This window comes from Scyliorhinus torazame, chromosome 20 (assembly GCF_047496885.1).
Source record: "Scyliorhinus torazame isolate Kashiwa2021f chromosome 20, sScyTor2.1, whole genome shotgun sequence".
Classification (NCBI taxonomy): domain Eukaryota; kingdom Metazoa; phylum Chordata; class Chondrichthyes; order Carcharhiniformes; family Scyliorhinidae; genus Scyliorhinus; species Scyliorhinus torazame.
The window spans coordinates 8,284,912-8,302,137 of NC_092726.1; the positions used below are offsets into that span (position 1 = coordinate 8,284,912).

General features: G+C 57.6%; 1 protein-coding gene across 1 annotated transcript in view; it reads left to right on the forward strand.

Annotated features, from left to right (window-relative positions):
* Positions 1 to 14,976, forward strand: part of msmp2 (microseminoprotein, prostate associated 2) — a 111,937-nt gene extending 96,961 nt beyond the window's left edge. The window contains exons 4-5 of the mRNA XM_072485480.1: positions 10,777 to 11,003; positions 14,815 to 14,976. Of these exons, the coding sequence (XP_072341581.1) occupies positions 10,777 to 11,003; positions 14,815 to 14,828 (241 nt within the window). The 3' untranslated portion in view covers positions 14,829 to 14,976. The remainder of the gene's footprint in view (positions 1 to 10,776; positions 11,004 to 14,814) is intronic.
* The last annotated feature ends 2,250 nt before the right edge of the window (positions 14,977 to 17,226 follow it).

Here is a 17,226-nt window from a genome sequence, read left to right on the forward strand (position 1 = left end):
ATGGAGGGAGGGTGGAGATGGAGATGGGTGGAGACGGAGGGAGGGTGGAGATGGAGGGAGGGTGGCGACGGAGTGAGAGTGGAGACGGAGGGAGGGTGGAGACGGAGGGAGGGTGGAGCTGGATAGAGAGAGGAGAGAGAGTGGAGATGGAGGGAGGGTGGAGATGGAGGGAGGGTGGAGATGGAGAAGGGTGGAGATGGAGACGGGTGGAGATGGAGGGAGAATGGAGACGGAGAGAGGGTGGAGATGGAGGGAGGGTGGAGATGGAGGGAGAGTATAGATGGAGGGAGAGTGGAGACGGAGAGAGGGTGGAGACGGAGGGAGGGTGGAGGTGGAGGGAGGGTGGAGATGGAAGGAGGGTGGAGATGGAGGGAGAGTGGAGATGGAGGGAGAGTGGAGACGGAGAGAGGGTGGAGATGGAGAGAGGGTGGAGATGGAGGGAGGCTGGAGACGGAGGGAGGGTGGAGACGGAGAGAGCGTGGAGACGGAGAGAGCGTGGAGACGGAGAGAGGGTGGAGATGGAGGGAGGGTGGAGATGGCGGAAGGGTGGAGATGTAGGGAGGGTGGAGATGGAGAGAGAGTGAAGACGGAGAGAGGGTGGAGACGTAGAGAGAGTGGAGACGGAGAATGAAGATGGAGGGAGAGTGGAGGTTGAGGGGGGGTGGAGATGGAGAGAGGGTGGTGATGGAGGGAGGGTGGAGATGGAAAGAGGGTGGAGATGGAGGGTGAGTGGAGATGGAGGGAGGGTGGAGATGGAGGGAGGGTGGAGATGGAGGGAGGGTGGAGATGGAGGGAGGGTGGAGATGGAGACGAGTGGAGATGGAGGGAGAGTGGAGACGGGGGGAGGGTCGAGACGGAGGGAGGGTGGAGACGAACAGAGGGTGGAGATGGACGGAGGGTGGAGATGGAGGAAGGGTGGAGATGGAGGGAGGGTGGAGGCGGACAGAGGGTGGAGACGGAGGGAGGGTGGAGACGGAGGGAGGGTGGAGACAGAGGGAGGGTGGAGAAGGAGGGAGGGTGGAGAAGGAGAGAGGGTGGAGACGGTGGGAGGGTGGAGACGGAAGGAGGGTGGAGATGGAGCGAGAGTGGAGATGGAGGGAGGGTGGAGACGGCAGGAGGGTGGAGACGGAGGGAGGGTGGAGACGGAGGGAGGGTGGAGACGGAGGGAGGGTGGAGATGGAGGGAGGGTGGAGATGGAGGGAGAGTGGAGATGGAGAGAGGTTGGAGACGGAGCGAGGGTGGTGATGGAAGGAGGGTGGAGATGGAGAGAAGGTGGAGATGGAGAGAGGGTGGAGATGGAGGGAGGGTGGAGACGGAGGGAGGGTGGAGATGGAGGGAGGGTCGAGACGGAGCGAGGGTGGAGATGGAGGGAGGGTGGAGATGGCGGAAGGTTGAAGATGTAGGGAGGGTGGAGATGGAGAGAGAGTGAAGACGGAGAGATGGTGGAGACGGAGAGAGAGTGGAGACGGAGAATGAAGATGGAGGGAGAGTTGAGATTGAGGGAGGGTGGAGATGGAGAGAGGGTGGTGATGGAGGGAGGGTGGAGATGGAAAGAGGGTGTGGATGGAGAGAAGGTGGAGACGGAGAGAGGTTGGAGACGGAGAGAGGTTTGAGATGGAAAGAGGGTGGAGACGGTGATGGACAGAGGGTGGAGATGGAGGGTGTGTGATGGAGAGAAGGTGGAGACGGAGAGAGAGTGGAGACAGAGAGAGAGTGGAGACAGAGAGAGAGTGGAGACGGAGGGAGGGTGGAGACGGAGGGAGGGTGGAGACGGAGGGAGGGTGGAGACGGAGAGAGGGTGGAGATGGAGGGAGGGTGGAGATGGAGGGAGGGTGGAGATGGAGGGAGGGTGGAGATGGAGGGAGGGTGGAGATGGAGGGAGGGTGGAGATGGAGAGAGGGTGGAGATGGAGAAGGGTGGAGATGGAGGGAGGGTGGAGACGGAGAGAGCGTGGAGACGAAGAGAGGGTGGAGACGGAGAGAGGGTGGAGACGGAGAGAGGGTGGAGACGGAGAAAGGGTGGAGACGGAGGGAGGGTGGAGACGGAGGGAGGGTGGAGACGGAGGGAGGGTGCAGATGGATGGAGAGTGGAGACGAATAGGGGGTGGAGACGGAGGGAGAGTGGAGGCCAAGAGGGGTTGGAGACGGAGGGAGGGTGGAGACGGAAGGAGGGTGGAGATGGAGAAGGGTGGAGATGGAGGGAGGGTGGAGATGGAGAAGGGTGGAGATGGAGGGAGGGTGGAGACGGAGAGAGGGTGGAGATGGAGGGAGAGTGGAGAGAGAGTGGAGATGGAGGGAGGGTGGACATGGAGAGAGGGTGGAGACGGAGAGAGAGTGGAGATGGAGGGAGGGTGGAGATGGAGATGGGTGGAGATGGAGGGAGGGTGGAGACGGAGGGAGGGTGGAGATGGAGGGAGGGTGGAGACGGAGTGAGAGTGGAGACGGAGGGAGTGTGGAGACGGAGGGAGGGTGGAGCTGGATAGAGAGAGGAGAGAGAGTGGAGATGGAGGGAGGGTGGAGATGGAGGGAGGGTGGAGATGGAGAAGGGTGGAGATGGAGACGGGTGGAGATGGAGGGAGAATGGAGACGGAGAGAGGGTGGAGATGGAGGGAGGGTGGAGATGGAGGGAGGGTGGAGATAGAGAGAGAGGTTGGAGATGGAGTGAGCGTGGAAATGGAGGGAGGGTGGAGATGGACAGAGGGTGGAGATGGAGGGAGGGTGGAGATGGAGGGAGGGAGGAGATGGAGAAGGGTGGCGATGGAGGGAGGGTGGAGATTGAGGTAGGGTGGAGATGGGGAGGGTGGTGATGGAGGGAGGGTGGAGATGGAAAGAGGGTGTGGATGGAGAGAAGGTGGAGACGGAGAGAGGGTGGAGACGGAGAGAGGTTTAAGACGGAAAGAGGGTGGAGACGGTGATGGACAGAGGGTGGAGATGGAGGGTGTGTGATGGAGAGAAGGTGGAGACGGAGAATGGAGACGGAGGGAGAGTGGAGATGGAGGGAGGGTGGAGATGGAGGGAGGGAGGAGATGGAGGAGGGTGGCGATGGAGGGAGGGTGGCGATGGAGGGAGGGTGGAGATGGAGGGAGGGTGGAGATGGAGGGAGAGTGGAGATGGAGGGAGGGTGGAGATGGAGGGAGGGTGGAGATGGAGGGAGGGTGGAGATGGAGGGAGGGTGGAGATGGAGGGAGGGTGGAGATAGAGGGAGGGTGGAGATAGAGGGAGGGTGGAGATAGAGGGAGGGTGGAGATAGAGGGAGGGTGGAGATAGAGGGAGTGTGGAGATAGAGGGAGGGTGGAGATAGAGGGAGGGTGGAGATGGAGGGAACGTGGAGATGGAGCGAGGGTGGAGATAGAGGGAGGGTGGAGATGGAGGGAGGGTGGAGATGGAGGGAAGGTGGAGGTTGGAGATAGAGAGATGGTGGAGGCGGACCGATGGTGGAAGGAGGATGGAGATGGAGGGAGGGTGGAGATGGAGGGAGGGTGGAGATGGAGGGAGGGTGGAGATAGAGAGAGAGGGTGGAGATGGAGGGAGGGTGGAAATGGAGGGAGGGTGGAGATGGACAGAGGGTGGAGAAGGAGGGAGGGTGGAGATGGAGGGAGGGAGGAGATGGAGAAGGGTGGCGATGGAGGGAGGGTGGAGATGGAGGGAGGGTGGAGATGGAGGGAGAGTGGTGATGGAGGGAGTGGAGATGGAGGGAGGGTGGAAATGGAGGGAGGGTGGAGATGGATAGAGGGTGGAGATGGAGGAAGGGTGGAGATGGAGGGTGGGTGGAGATAGAGGGAGGGTGGAGGCGGACCAGGGGTGCAGATGGCGAGAGTGTGGCGATGGAGGAAGGGTGTTGGTGGAAGGAGGGTGGAGATGGAGGGAGGGTGGAGATGGAGGGAGGGTGGAGATGGAGAAGGGTGGGGATGGAGAAGGGTGGGGATGGAGGGAGGGTGGAGACGGAGGGAGAGTGGAGATGGAGAGAGGGTGGAGATGGAGAAGGGTGGAGATGGAGGGAGGGTGGAGACGGAGAGAGGGTGGAGACGGAGAGAGGGTGGAGACGGAGAGAGGGTGGAGACGGAGAGAGGGTGGAGACGGAGGGAGGGTGGAGACGGAGGGAGGGTGCAGATGGATGGAGATTGGAGACGAATAGGGGGTGGAGACGGAGGGAGAGTGGAGACCAAGAGGGGTTGGAGACGGAGGGAGGGTGGAGACGGAGGGAGGGTGGAGATGGAGAAGGGTGGAGATGGAGGGAGGGTGGAGACGGAGAGAGGGTGGAGATGGAGGGAGAGTGGAGAGAGAGTGGAGATGGAGGGAGGGTGGAGATGGAGAGAGGGTGGAGACGGAGAGAGAGTGGAGATGGAGGGAGGGTGGAGATGGAGATGGGTGGAGACGGAGGGAGGGTGGAGATGGAGGGAGGGTGGCGACGGAGTGAGAGTGGAGACGGAGGGAGGGTGGAGACGGAGGGAGGGTGGAGCTGGATAGAGAGAGGAGAGAGAGTGGAGATGGAGGGAGGGTGGAGATGGAGGGAGGGTGGAGATGGAGAAGGGTGGAGATGGAGACGGGTGGAGATGGAGGGAGAATGGAGACGGAGAGAGGGTGGAGATGGAGGGAGGGTGGAGATGGAGGGAGAGTATAGATGGAGGGAGAGTGGAGACGGAGAGAGGGTGGAGACGGAGGGAGGGTGGAGGTGGAGGGAGGGTGGAGATGGAAGGAGGGTGGAGATGGAGGGAGAGTGGAGATGGAGGGAGAGTGGAGACGGAGAGAGGGTGGAGATGGAGAGAGGGTGGAGATGGAGGGAGGCTGGAGACGGAGGGAGGGTGGAGACGGAGAGAGCGTGGAGACGGAGAGAGCGTGGAGACGGAGAGAGGGTGGAGATGGAGGGAGGGTGGAGATGGCGGAAGGGTGGAGATGTAGGGAGGGTGGAGATGGAGAGAGAGTGAAGACGGAGAGAGGGTGGAGACGTAGAGAGAGTGGAGACGGAGAATGAAGATGGAGGGAGAGTGGAGGTTGAGGGGGGGTGGAGATGGAGAGAGGGTGGTGATGGAGGGAGGGTGGAGATGGAAAGAGGGTGGAGATGGAGGGTGAGTGGAGATGGAGGGAGGGTGGAGATGGAGGGAGGGTGGAGATGGAGGGAGGGTGGAGATGGAGGGAGGGTGGAGATGGAGACGAGTGGAGATGGAGGGAGAGTGGAGACGGGGGGAGGGTCGAGACGGAGGGAGGGTGGAGACGAACAGAGGGTGGAGATGGACGGAGGGTGGAGATGGAGGAAGGGTGGAGATGGAGGGAGGGTGGAGGCGGACAGAGGGTGGAGACGGAGGGAGGGTGGAGACGGAGGGAGGGTGGAGACAGAGGGAGGGTGGAGAAGGAGGGAGGGTGGAGAAGGAGAGAGGGTGGAGACGGTGGGAGGGTGGAGACGGAAGGAGGGTGGAGATGGAGCGAGAGTGGAGATGGAGGGAGGGTGGAGACGGCAGGAGGGTGGAGACGGAGGGAGGGTGGAGACGGAGGGAGGGTGGAGACGGAGGGAGGGTGGAGATGGAGGGAGGGTGGAGATGGAGGGAGAGTGGAGATGGAGAGAGGTTGGAGACGGAGCGAGGGTGGTGATGGAAGGAGGGTGGAGATGGAGAGAAGGTGGAGATGGAGAGAGGGTGGAGATGGAGGGAGGGTGGAGACGGAGGGAGGGTGGAGATGGAGGGAGGGTCGAGACGGAGCGAGGGTGGAGATGGAGGGAGGGTGGAGATGGCGGAAGGTTGAAGATGTAGGGAGGGTGGAGATGGAGAGAGAGTGAAGACGGAGAGATGGTGGAGACGGAGAGAGAGTGGAGACGGAGAATGAAGATGGAGGGAGAGTTGAGATTGAGGGAGGGTGGAGATGGAGAGAGGGTGGTGATGGAGGGAGGGTGGAGATGGAAAGAGGGTGTGGATGGAGAGAAGGTGGAGACGGAGAGAGGTTGGAGACGGAGAGAGGTTTGAGATGGAAAGAGGGTGGAGACGGTGATGGACAGAGGGTGGAGATGGAGGGTGTGTGATGGAGAGAAGGTGGAGACGGAGAGAGAGTGGAGACAGAGAGAGAGTGGAGACAGAGAGAGAGTGGAGACGGAGGGAGGGTGGAGACGGAGGGAGGGTGGAGACGGAGGGAGGGTGGAGACGGAGAGAGGGTGGAGATGGAGGGAGGGTGGAGATGGAGGGAGGGTGGAGATGGAGGGAGGGTGGAGATGGAGGGAGGGTGGAGATGGAGGGAGGGTGGAGATGGAGAGAGGGTGGAGATGGAGAAGGGTGGAGATGGAGGGAGGGTGGAGACGGAGAGAGCGTGGAGACGAAGAGAGGGTGGAGACGGAGAGAGGGTGGAGACGGAGAGAGGGTGGAGACGGAGAAAGGGTGGAGACGGAGGGAGGGTGGAGACGGAGGGAGGGTGGAGACGGAGGGAGGGTGCAGATGGATGGAGAGTGGAGACGAATAGGGGGTGGAGACGGAGGGAGAGTGGAGGCCAAGAGGGGTTGGAGACGGAGGGAGGGTGGAGACGGAAGGAGGGTGGAGATGGAGAAGGGTGGAGATGGAGGGAGGGTGGAGATGGAGAAGGGTGGAGATGGAGGGAGGGTGGAGACGGAGAGAGGGTGGAGATGGAGGGAGAGTGGAGAGAGAGTGGAGATGGAGGGAGGGTGGACATGGAGAGAGGGTGGAGACGGAGAGAGAGTGGAGATGGAGGGAGGGTGGAGATGGAGATGGGTGGAGATGGAGGGAGGGTGGAGACGGAGGGAGGGTGGAGATGGAGGGAGGGTGGAGACGGAGTGAGAGTGGAGACGGAGGGAGTGTGGAGACGGAGGGAGGGTGGAGCTGGATAGAGAGAGGAGAGAGAGTGGAGATGGAGGGAGGGTGGAGATGGAGGGAGGGTGGAGATGGAGAAGGGTGGAGATGGAGACGGGTGGAGATGGAGGGAGAATGGAGACGGAGAGAGGGTGGAGATGGAGGGAGGGTGGAGATGGAGCGAGAGTATAGATGGAGGGAGAGTGGAGACGGAGAGAGGGTGGAGACGGAGGGAGGGTGGAGGGAGGGTGGAGATGGAAGGAGTGTGGAGATGGAGGGAGAGTGGAGATGGAGGGAGAGTGGAGACAGAGAGAGGGTGGAGATGGAGAGAGGGTGGAGATGGAGGGAGGCTGGAGATGGAGGGAGGGTGGAGACGGAGAGAGCGTGGAGACGGAGAGAGCGTGGAGACGGAGAGAGCGTGGAGACGGAGAGAGCGTGGAGACGGAGAGAGCGTGGAGACGGAGAGAGGGTGGAGATGGAGGGAGGGTGGAGATGGCGGAAGGCTGGAGATGTAGGGAGGGTGGAGATGGAGAGAGAGTGAAGACGGAGAGAGGGTGGAGACGTAGAGAGAGTGGAGACGGAGAATTAAGATGGAGGGATAGTGGAGGTTGAGGGAGGGTGGAGATGGAAAGAGGGTGTGGATGGAGAGAAGGTGGAGACGGAGAGAGGGTGGAGACGGAGAGAGGGTGGAGACGGTGATGGACAGAGGGTGGAGATGGAGGGTGTGTGATGGAGAAAAGGTGGAGACGGAGAATGGAGACGGAGGGAGAGTGGAGATGGAGAGCGAGTGGAGATGGAGAGCGAGTGGAGATGGAGGGAGGGTGGAGATGGAGGGAGGGTGGAGATGGAGGGAGGGTGGAGATGGAGGGAGGGTGGAGACGGAGGGAGGGTGGAGACGGAGGGAGGGTGGAGACGGAGAGAGGGTGGAGATGGAGGGAGGGTGGAGATGGAGGGAGGGTGGAGATGGAGAAGGGTGGCGATGGAGAGGGGGTGGAGATGGAGGGAGGGTGGAGACGGAGGGAGCGTGCAGACGGAGGGAGGGTGGAAATGGAGGGAGGGTGGAAATGGAGGGAGGGTGGAGATGGAGGGAGGGTGGAGATGGAGGGAGGGTGGAGATGGAGGGAGGGTGGAGATGGAGGGAGGGTGGAGATGGAGGGAGAGTGGAGACGGAGAGAGGGTGGAGATGGAGGGAGGGTGGAGATGGAGGGAGGGTGGAGATGGAGACGAGTGGAGATGGAGGGATGGTGGAGATGGAGGGAGGGTGGAGATGGAGGGAGAGTGCAGATGGATGGAGAGTGGAGACGAATAGGGGGTGGAGACGGAGGGAGAGTGGAGACCAAGAGGGGTTGGAGACGGAGGGAGGGTGGAGACGGAGGGAGGGTGGAGATGGAGAAGGGTGGAGATGGAGGGAGGGTGGAGATGGAGAAGGGTGGAGATGGAGAAGGGTGGAGATGGAGGGAGGGTGGAGACGGAGAGAGGGTGGAGATGGAGAGAGGGTGGAGATGGAGGGAGAGTGGAGAGAGAGTGGAGATGGAGGGAGGGTGGAGATGGAGAGAGGGTGGAGATGGAGGGAGGGTGGAGACGGAGGGAGGGTGGAAATGGAGGGAGGGTGGAGACGGAGTGAGAGTGGAGATGGAGGGAGGGTGGAGACGGAGGGAGGGTGGAGACGGAGGGAGGGTGGAGACGGAGGGAGGGTGGAGCTGGATAGAGAGAGGAGAGAGAGTGGAGATGGAGGGAGGGTGGAGATGGAGGGAGGGTGGAGATGGAGAAGGGTGGAGATGGAGACGGGTGGAGATGGAGGGAGAATGGAGACGGAGAGAGGGTGGAGGTGGAGGGAGGGTGGAGATGGAGGGAGGGTGGAGATGGAGGGAGAGTATAGATGGAGGGAGAGTGGAGACGGAGAGAGGGTGGAGACGGAGGGAGGGTGGAGGTGGAGGGAGGGTGGAGATGGAAGGAGGGTGGAGATGGAGGGAGAGTGGAGATGGAGGGAGAGTGGAGACGGAGAGAGGGTGGAGATGGAGGGAGGCTGGAGATGGAGGGAGGCTGGAGATGGAGGGAGGGTGGAGACGGAGAGAGCGTGGAGACGGAGAGAGCGTGGAGACGTAGAGAGAATGGAGACGGAGAATGAAGATGGAGGGAGAGTGGAGGTTGAGGGAGGGTGGAGATGGAGAGAGGGTGGTGATGGAGGGAGGGTGGAGATGGAAAGATGGTGTGGATGGAGAGATGGTGGAGACGGAGAGAGGGTGGAGACGGAGAGAGGGTGAAGACGGAGAGATGGTGGAGACGGTGATGGACAGAGGGTGGAGATGGAGGGTGTGTGATGGAGAAAAGGTGGTGACGGAGAATGGAGACGGAGGGAGAGTGGAGATGGAGGGAAGGTGGAGACGGAGGGAGGGTGGAGACGGAGGGAGGGTGGAGACGGAGGGAGGGTGGAGACGGAGGGAGGGTGGAGACGGAGGGAGGGTGGAGACGGAGGGAGGGTGGAGACGGAGAGAGGGTGGAGACGGAGAGAGGGTGGAGATGGAGAAGCGTGGCGATGGAGAGGGGGTGGAGATGGAGGGAGGGTGGAGATGGATGGAGGGTGGAGATGGAGGTAGGGTGGAAATCGAGGGAGGGTGGAGATGGAGGGAGGGTGGAGATGGAGGGAGGGTGGAGATGGAGGGAGGGTGGAGACGGACGGAGGGTGGAGACGGAGAGAGGGTGGAGATGGAGAAGGGTGGCGATGGAGAGGGGGTGGAGATGGAGGGAGGGTGGAGATGGATGGAGGGTGGAGATGGAGGTAGGGTGGAAATCGAGGGAGGGTGGAGATGGAGGGAGGGTGGAGATGGAGGGAGGGTGGAGATGGAGGGAGGGTGGAGACGGACGGAGGGTGGAGACGGAGAGAGGGTGGAGATGGAGAAGGGTGGCGATGGAGAGGGGGTGGAGATGGAGGGAGGGTGGAGACGGAGGGAGGGTGCAGACGGAGGGAGGGTGGAGATGGAGGGAGGGTGGAGATGGAGGGAGGGTGGAGATGGAGGGAGGGTGGAGATGGAGGGAGGGTGGAGATGGAGGGAGGGTGGAGATGGAGGGAGGGTGGAGATGGAGGGAGAGTGGAGACGGAGAGAGGGTGGAGATGGAGGGAGGGTGGAGATGGAGGGAGGGTGGAGTTGGAGACGAGTGGAGATGGAGGGATGGTGGAGATGGAGGGAGGGTGGAGATGGAGGGAGGGTGGAGATGGAGGGAGGGTGGAGATGGAGGGAGAGTGGAGACGGAGAGAGGGTGGAGATGGAGGGAGGGTGGAGATGGAGGGAGGGTGGAGATGGAGATGAGTGGAGATGGAGGGATGGTGGAGTGGAGGGAGGGTGGAGATGGAGGGAGAGTGGAGATGGAGGGAGAGTTGAGATGGAGGGAGAGTGGAGACGGAGAGAGGGTTGAGACGGAGGGAGGGTGGAAATGGAGGGAGGGTGGAGATGGAGGGAGGGTGGAGACGGAGGGAGAGTGGAGACGGAGAGAGGGTGGAGACGGAGGGAGGGTGGAGACGGAGGGAGGGTGGAGACGGAGAGAGGGTGGAGATGGAGGGAGGCTGGAGATGGAGGGAGGGTGGAGATGGTGGGAGGGTGGAGATGGTGGGAGGGTGGAGACGGAGGGAGGGTGGAGACGGAGGGAGGGTGGAGACGGAGAGAGGGCAGAGATGGAGGGAGGGTGGAGATGGAGGGAGGGTGGAGACGGAGAGAGGGTGGAGATGGAGGGAGGGTGGAGATGGAGGGAGAGTGGAGATGGAGGGAGAGTGGAGACGGAGGGAGAGTGGAGACGGAGGGAGAGTGGAGACGGAGGGAGAGTGGAGATGGAGAGAGGGAAGATGCTTCTTGGGCATATCGGGAAACCAGCAATTTTTCAATGTGTGTTGAATTCCTCGGAGCGAGTGATGACATTGTCCAGTGTTAACAGTACAATGCAAAGTGAACCCTCACTGATGGGATATTTCTGATGCATTGTCTCGCTGTGATTTACAGGAGTTTGGCACCAACTGATCTTCCACCAGGGTTAATCCCATCGCTTGACAAGAAGACTTGTAGCTACAGGGTCTACAAGTCAGCGCAAACAGCGCGGGAGCAGAAAAGGCCGGGACTGCGAAAACAGCACCGGAGGAGAGAGCCGGGAGATTTAAAAAGCGCGGGCGGAGAGAGCCGGGACAGCGAAAACAGCGCGGGAGGAGAGAGCCGGGACAGTGCTGGGAGAGGTGAGTGCACAAAAGATGTGGCAGGAGTGCCTTTAGTCACGGAGTGCTGATTGGAACAGAGTGTATCTGAGTTTAGGTGAGCGACTGAGTTCGGGTGAGTGGCAAGAGAGGGCTGTGTTTTTGTTGGTGTTCGGGTTTATCCTTGAGGTTCTATAAGGAACATTTTTTTTTTAAATATTTAAATTAATTAACTAGTTGAATATGGCTGGACAGGTGATGTGCTGTTGCTGTATGATGATGGAACTGGTGGATCCCATTGTCCCATTGGGCAGACGCAGCATGGGTTCACAAAGGGTAGGTCGTGTCTGACTAATTTGACAGAATTTTTTGAGGACGTTACCAGTGCAGTAGATAACGGGGAGCCAATGGATGTGGTATAAATGGATTTCCAGAAAGCTTTTGACAAGGTGCCACACAAAAGGTTGCTGCATAAACTAAAGATGCATGGCATTGAGGGTAAAGTGGTAGCATGGGTAGAGGATTGGTTAACTAACAGAAAGCAGAGAGTGGGGATAAATGGGTGTTTCTCTGGTTGGCAACCTGTAACTAGTGGGGTCCCTCAAGGATCAGTGTTGGGCCCGCAGTTGTTCACAATTTACATCGACGATTTGGAGTTGGGGACCAAGTGCAATGTGTCAAAGTTTGCAGACGACACTAAGATGAATGGTAAAGCAAAAAGGGCAGAGGATACCGGAAGTCTGCAGAAGGATTTGGATAGGTTAGGTGAATGGGCTAGGGTCTGGCAGATGGAATTCAATGTTGCCAAGTGTGAGGCTATCCATTTTGGGGGAATAACAGCAGAATGGATTATTATTTAAACGGTAAGATGTTAAAACATGCAGAGGGACCTGGGTGTGCTGGTGCACGAGTCGCAAAAAGTTGGTGTGCAGGTGCAACAGGTGATTCAGAAGGCTAATCGAATTTTGTCTTTCATTGCTAGAGGGATGGGGAAGTACTGGGGGGCATAGCCTCAAAATAAGGGGAGGTAGATTTAGGACGGAGTGTAGGAGGAACTTCTTCACCCAAAGGGTTGTGAATCTCTGGAATTCCTTGCCCAGTGAAGCAGTTGAGGCTCCTTCTTTCAACTTTTTAAAGAAAAAGATAGATACCTTTCTAAAGAATAAAGGGATTCGGGGATATGGTGTACGGGCGGGAGAGTGGAGCTGAGTCCACAAAGATCAGCCATGATCTCATTAAATGGCGGAGCAGGCTCGAGGGGCCAGATGGCCTACTCCTGCTCCTAGTTCTTATGTAACTTCTGTAACTTATAATCCTGCAGATGACTGTACCAGTGCTGGGGAATGAGAATATAAATCATTGTTTTTCAATGTGAGCCCATCGGCGCCTTGGCAGATCGAGGTCTCGTTGGGGATGAGAGGAATCCCATCTCCGCCATCAAACGTCTCTGTTCCAATATAGATATCTCGCTGTGATTAGATTCTCAACTCTCATCGATCATTTCAACAAGAAATGTGTGTGTGTGTGTGTGTGAGAGAGAAAGTGTGCAAGCAATCGAGAGAGTGTGTGTACGAGAGACAACAGAGTGTGCAAGAGAGAGAGTGTGCCCACAAGTGTGTGTTTGTGTGAGAATGTGTCTGTGCAAATACATGTGGATAGGAGACCCATTTGGGGTGCTTACTGCCGAATGCCTTCACAGATAAAGAATGATTCACTGACCAGAACCCAGAGAGGACAAGGAGAGGGAAAGAAATTGAAGCTCAGTCAGCCTTGGGAGAAATTGAAGAAAGTCACTGACCTTTGTATCTGGAAACATTGGGCGCGATTTGACGGGAAAGTTTCTAAGTGTCATTTGTGGCGGGTTTTTCTGGGAGTTTCCCGCTGGCTCTGATGCCGAGCTCGCCACCGCTTCACGAACTTCACTTAGTCACTTTTCTGGACCCTGGGTATTCCTCAGCGGGCTAGCAGTGATCGGGGCCCACCGATCGGCGGGCTGGGCCTCTCCCTCCCTGGGCCTACTTTCTATCACTGGGAGCAGAACGCACTGGCCGGATCGGCTGCTCAGAGGTCGGGCCACCGTTTTGAAAGAGGGCCCCGATCGCTGAGCTTGTGGGTTAACACACGTCCCATCCAGGGGCAATGTCATCCCCCCTATAAACAGGGGTATTGCCCCATGTCCCCCCCAAATGCTGACACCCTGCGCTGGGATCACTGAGGACACCCCCCCCACACACACTTTACTGTCCTTCCCATGCCCCCTTTGGGGGTCCACTCGTCCAGGATCCCTACCCTTCACCCCGCCGTCAACCTTGCCTGTTCCTGACCACCGAGAGACCTCCGATGGCTGGGAGAACCTCCCCCCCCCATCCCCGGCTGCCGTTCCACCTGGTCCACCCCGTGTGTTGACCAGTGCTGAATGGCGCCCAGCTGGGGTCTCCTTGGGGAGGCCGGTGCATCGCGGGTCATCGCACCAAAGTGGGTTTAAAACCCGCTTCGGCCTGCGATGCCTGGCCCCGCCCATCACGGCCAGGACCCTGATCGCGAAGCCGCGGGGGATCTAACCAGATCCGGCAAGGCGGAATGGTTGTCGGGAAGCCTGTCGGAGGCGTCTCCCGGCATCGACCGTCCATGTCACGGTGCTGCTTGGGTGCAACACATCCAAGTGGACTGCGGCCTTTGTCTCCCTATTTTCTTTTGTTCCTCTGGCTCGGTGGGTCAGTGTCCTTGCCTCTGAACCAGAAATCCCCAGGTCAAACCCGACCTCCGGAATGGATGGCCATGGAGGATGCAAAGACAATGTGGCCAAACGGGTAGAGAATGGTGTTGCTGACCCTTCTCACACACCTGTGGGTGGCAACACCATTAAACTGTTGGCTTTACTCCCCGTGACAACACAAACAGTGAGCCGGGAGGTCGGCACATTGCCGGTTTATTCCGGAAGCTCTCTCTGGAAGACACAAAGTTGGATCAAAGGCACTCATTCGCTGGTCAGTGTAGAAGCCGGGTATTTCCAATACAACGAATATAGGTAAGTGATAGCTGTTTCAGCATAAATATTAAGCCCCAGTTTTAAATACCCATTTTAAATTCACTTATAACCTCAGGTCATCTCAGAACATAGAGACTCAAAAACAGCATGAAACAGCAGAATTCCATCATAGATTAAAACAGCACAGTTGCAAGACAATTTGACACTATACTTGTGCTGTCAGATCAAGGACGGAGCTACACCATAACAACGCGACAATAACATGAAGGCACCATTGTTCACAATGCAGATAACAGCTAAGTTTTTGCTGGTAAAGATTAAGCAGAATATCGCATTCCATAACATGCACAAGTATTCGGACATGAAACAATTCAAACTAATGTTGCACATTGAAGATGGACGGCTTGCCGTCAAATCAAACGTGTTTGAGTCTAACCCAAACCAATCAGGATTATATTGGGGTGTGATTCGCTGACTTAAGGCAGATATGAAAGGATATAACTGAAGAAGTTCCCCCCGCCATTTTTGTGAGTGTTTTAGTTTTGTGTGTGTGTTTTTGCGTGTGTGTGTGTTTTTGCGTGTGTGTGTGTTTTTGCGTGTGTGTGTGTTTTTGCGTGTGTGTGTGTTTTTGCGTGTGTGTGTGTTTTTGCGTGTGTGTGTGTTTTTGCGTGTGTGTGTGTTTTTGCGTGTGTGTGTGTTTTTGCGTGTGTGTGTGTTTTTGCGTGTGTGTGTGTTTTTGCGTGTTTTAGTGTGTTTTTGGTGTTTTAGTTTAGTTGGAGTTTAGTTTTAGATTAGTTTTTGTTTTGTTGGTTTGAAGCTGAAGATTAGCTCTCTCTCTCTCTCTTTTTCATGTTTCATTTTCAGACTTTGACTTTTAAAAGTTATTGTCGAGCTGTTTGCCTCAGCGAGAAGAGGACGTCTGCGATTCTCTGAAAGCTTCAAATTGTCTACGAATTGCCTTTTAAATGGCTTTCAAATTGGAATCAATAGAAGATAAATAAAACAATTCCTATTGGCACCTGACAAGTTTTAACTGTAAATTTCTACTGAGTTCCAGAAATCGCTAAGTGCTGCTGGTAACCGAATGGTAGGAATCCTTTCAATTCCTTCAGTCAGTCAGTATTTCCCAATTCCCTTTGCGAAGACAGAGAAAGTGAGTCACAAGTAACAAAGATGTGCACGAGATGGCGATCAGTGAAGTGCAGTGTTCACTCATTGTAACAAAAGCCCACACCCTGTGTTCCTGCAGTTCTTCCATGTGAACCGAGCCTCTGACATGGAAGCACATCAGCAGACCTTTTAGCCCAACTAGGCCTGGCTGGAGTTAATGCGACACATCTACCTTGCCCCTCCTCTCACCGTGGCCATTCTTCCTCCTGTGTTGGTCCCGTGCCCCCTCACGTACATCTGTCCCATTTCCCTGTGGCGATGAGCTCCACATTCTCAGCACACCGTGGGGAGAGGAGCTCATCCTGATTTCTCCATTCCATTTCTGAACGACTGGTGTTCCGTTGACGGCCCTCCCAGAGCGCGCCCGCCCGCAGCCAGGGCTATCTGACCGTGCTCACCATGTGTGAGCTCCAGTGATGATGGTGGTGGCCGAGACAGCCTGGCTCTGTCTCTGTCCCTTGGCAGCTTCTGTGTGCTGTGAACCAAGGGTGGAAATTAGGTTGTTACGCAGGAAGACCAGAAGGAGCAGAATTAGGCCACTCGGCCCGTCGAGTCTGCTCCCCCATTCAATCATGGCTGATATTTTCTCATCCCCATTCTCCTGCCTTCTCCCCATAACCCCTGATCCCCTTATTAATCAAGAACCTATCTCTCTCTGTCTTAAAGACACTCAGTGATTTGGCCTCCACAGCCTCTGCGGCAAAGAGTTCCACAGATTCCCCACCCTCTGGCTGAAGAAATTCCTCCTCGTCTCTGTTTTAAAGGATCACCCCTTCAGTCTGAGGCAGTGCCCTCGGGTTCTAACCTCGCCTACCAGTGGAAACATCCTCTCCGCGTACACTCCATCTCGGTTTTTCCCCCTGGTAGCGGGGGAGGGGGGGATTAAGAAGGAATTTGAGGAAAAGCTTTTTCACCCACACTCACTGCCTGAAAGGGGGGTGGGGGGTGAAGGCAGGAACCCAACATTTAAGAAGCATTTGGAGGAGCAGTTGAAATGTCGCAGTGTACACGGCTACAGGCCAAGTACTGGAAAATGGGATTAGAATAGACAGGTGCTTGATGGGCAGCACAGGGTGGGCTGAAGGGTCTCTGTGATGTAAAACTCTATGGCCTGTATAGCTGAGAGGAGAAGTTTCAGATTGAAAAAGAAATGGCGGGTGAAAAATTCCTCTTTGAGGTTGAGGCCCCAGAGTCTGGTGATTAACTTACAGCTGACTCCAAAGGAAAAGACTGCGCTGCTGTACCTGACCTGTGACAGCACATTAAAAACACGCCAAAAGCCCACAAGGCGGTCAGAATTCTGGGGCAGCATCTCCCAGGAGTACCCGGTGCTGAGTAAAACAAGCATTTTGTTGCTATTGCCCTTCACGGCGGCCGACACGTGCGAGGTTGGATTTCCCGTTCTCACAACAGGTGAAGGCGGCGCAAAGGAACCGATAGGCGCATTGCCCTCTCCTCCCGTGGACCTGATTGGAGCGAGATGGTGAAGACCACGGAGGCTCCACTTTCGCATTAAAAGGTGCGCGCAAAGGTCGGCCGCTTGGTCAAATTGGTCCTGGGGAGAAAAGAAAAGTTCCTCAGCCCTGAGACACGTGGACAGAGCCACATTGTTCGGGAGTCACACCTGTCGGCCGGGCATGAAGGAAGCACCACTGGCAATTCCATACTCGCTCGCCCTTTCGTTCCTGATTTCTATTCAGTTCAAATTTCACCCTCTGCTGGGGAGGGATCTGAAACCGGCTCTCTGGAACATGGCCCCGGATCTATGGAATGCCGTCCCAGTGACAATACCACTGGTGCCAACGCCTCCCTGACTCTTTCCACAGCTCTGCTCACTGGGCCGCTGCACTGACATGGCGACCATGCCACCGCCCCCCCCCCCCCCCACCTCGCCCCTTCCCCCTCCCGCCCTCCCAACCTCCCCCCCCACCCCCCCTTCAGCTGGGATCTCATCCCAGGCGATCGCCAGCCCCTCCATTGCATGCCAAATGGCTGCAGTATGAGCGGGATATGGTCGTGGGCCTTCCCCGGGCCTCGGCCTGGAGCTGGTACTCAGGGGCCACCACACTCCGATGTCACACAATTGGGCCGTCAAGCAAGCCCCCC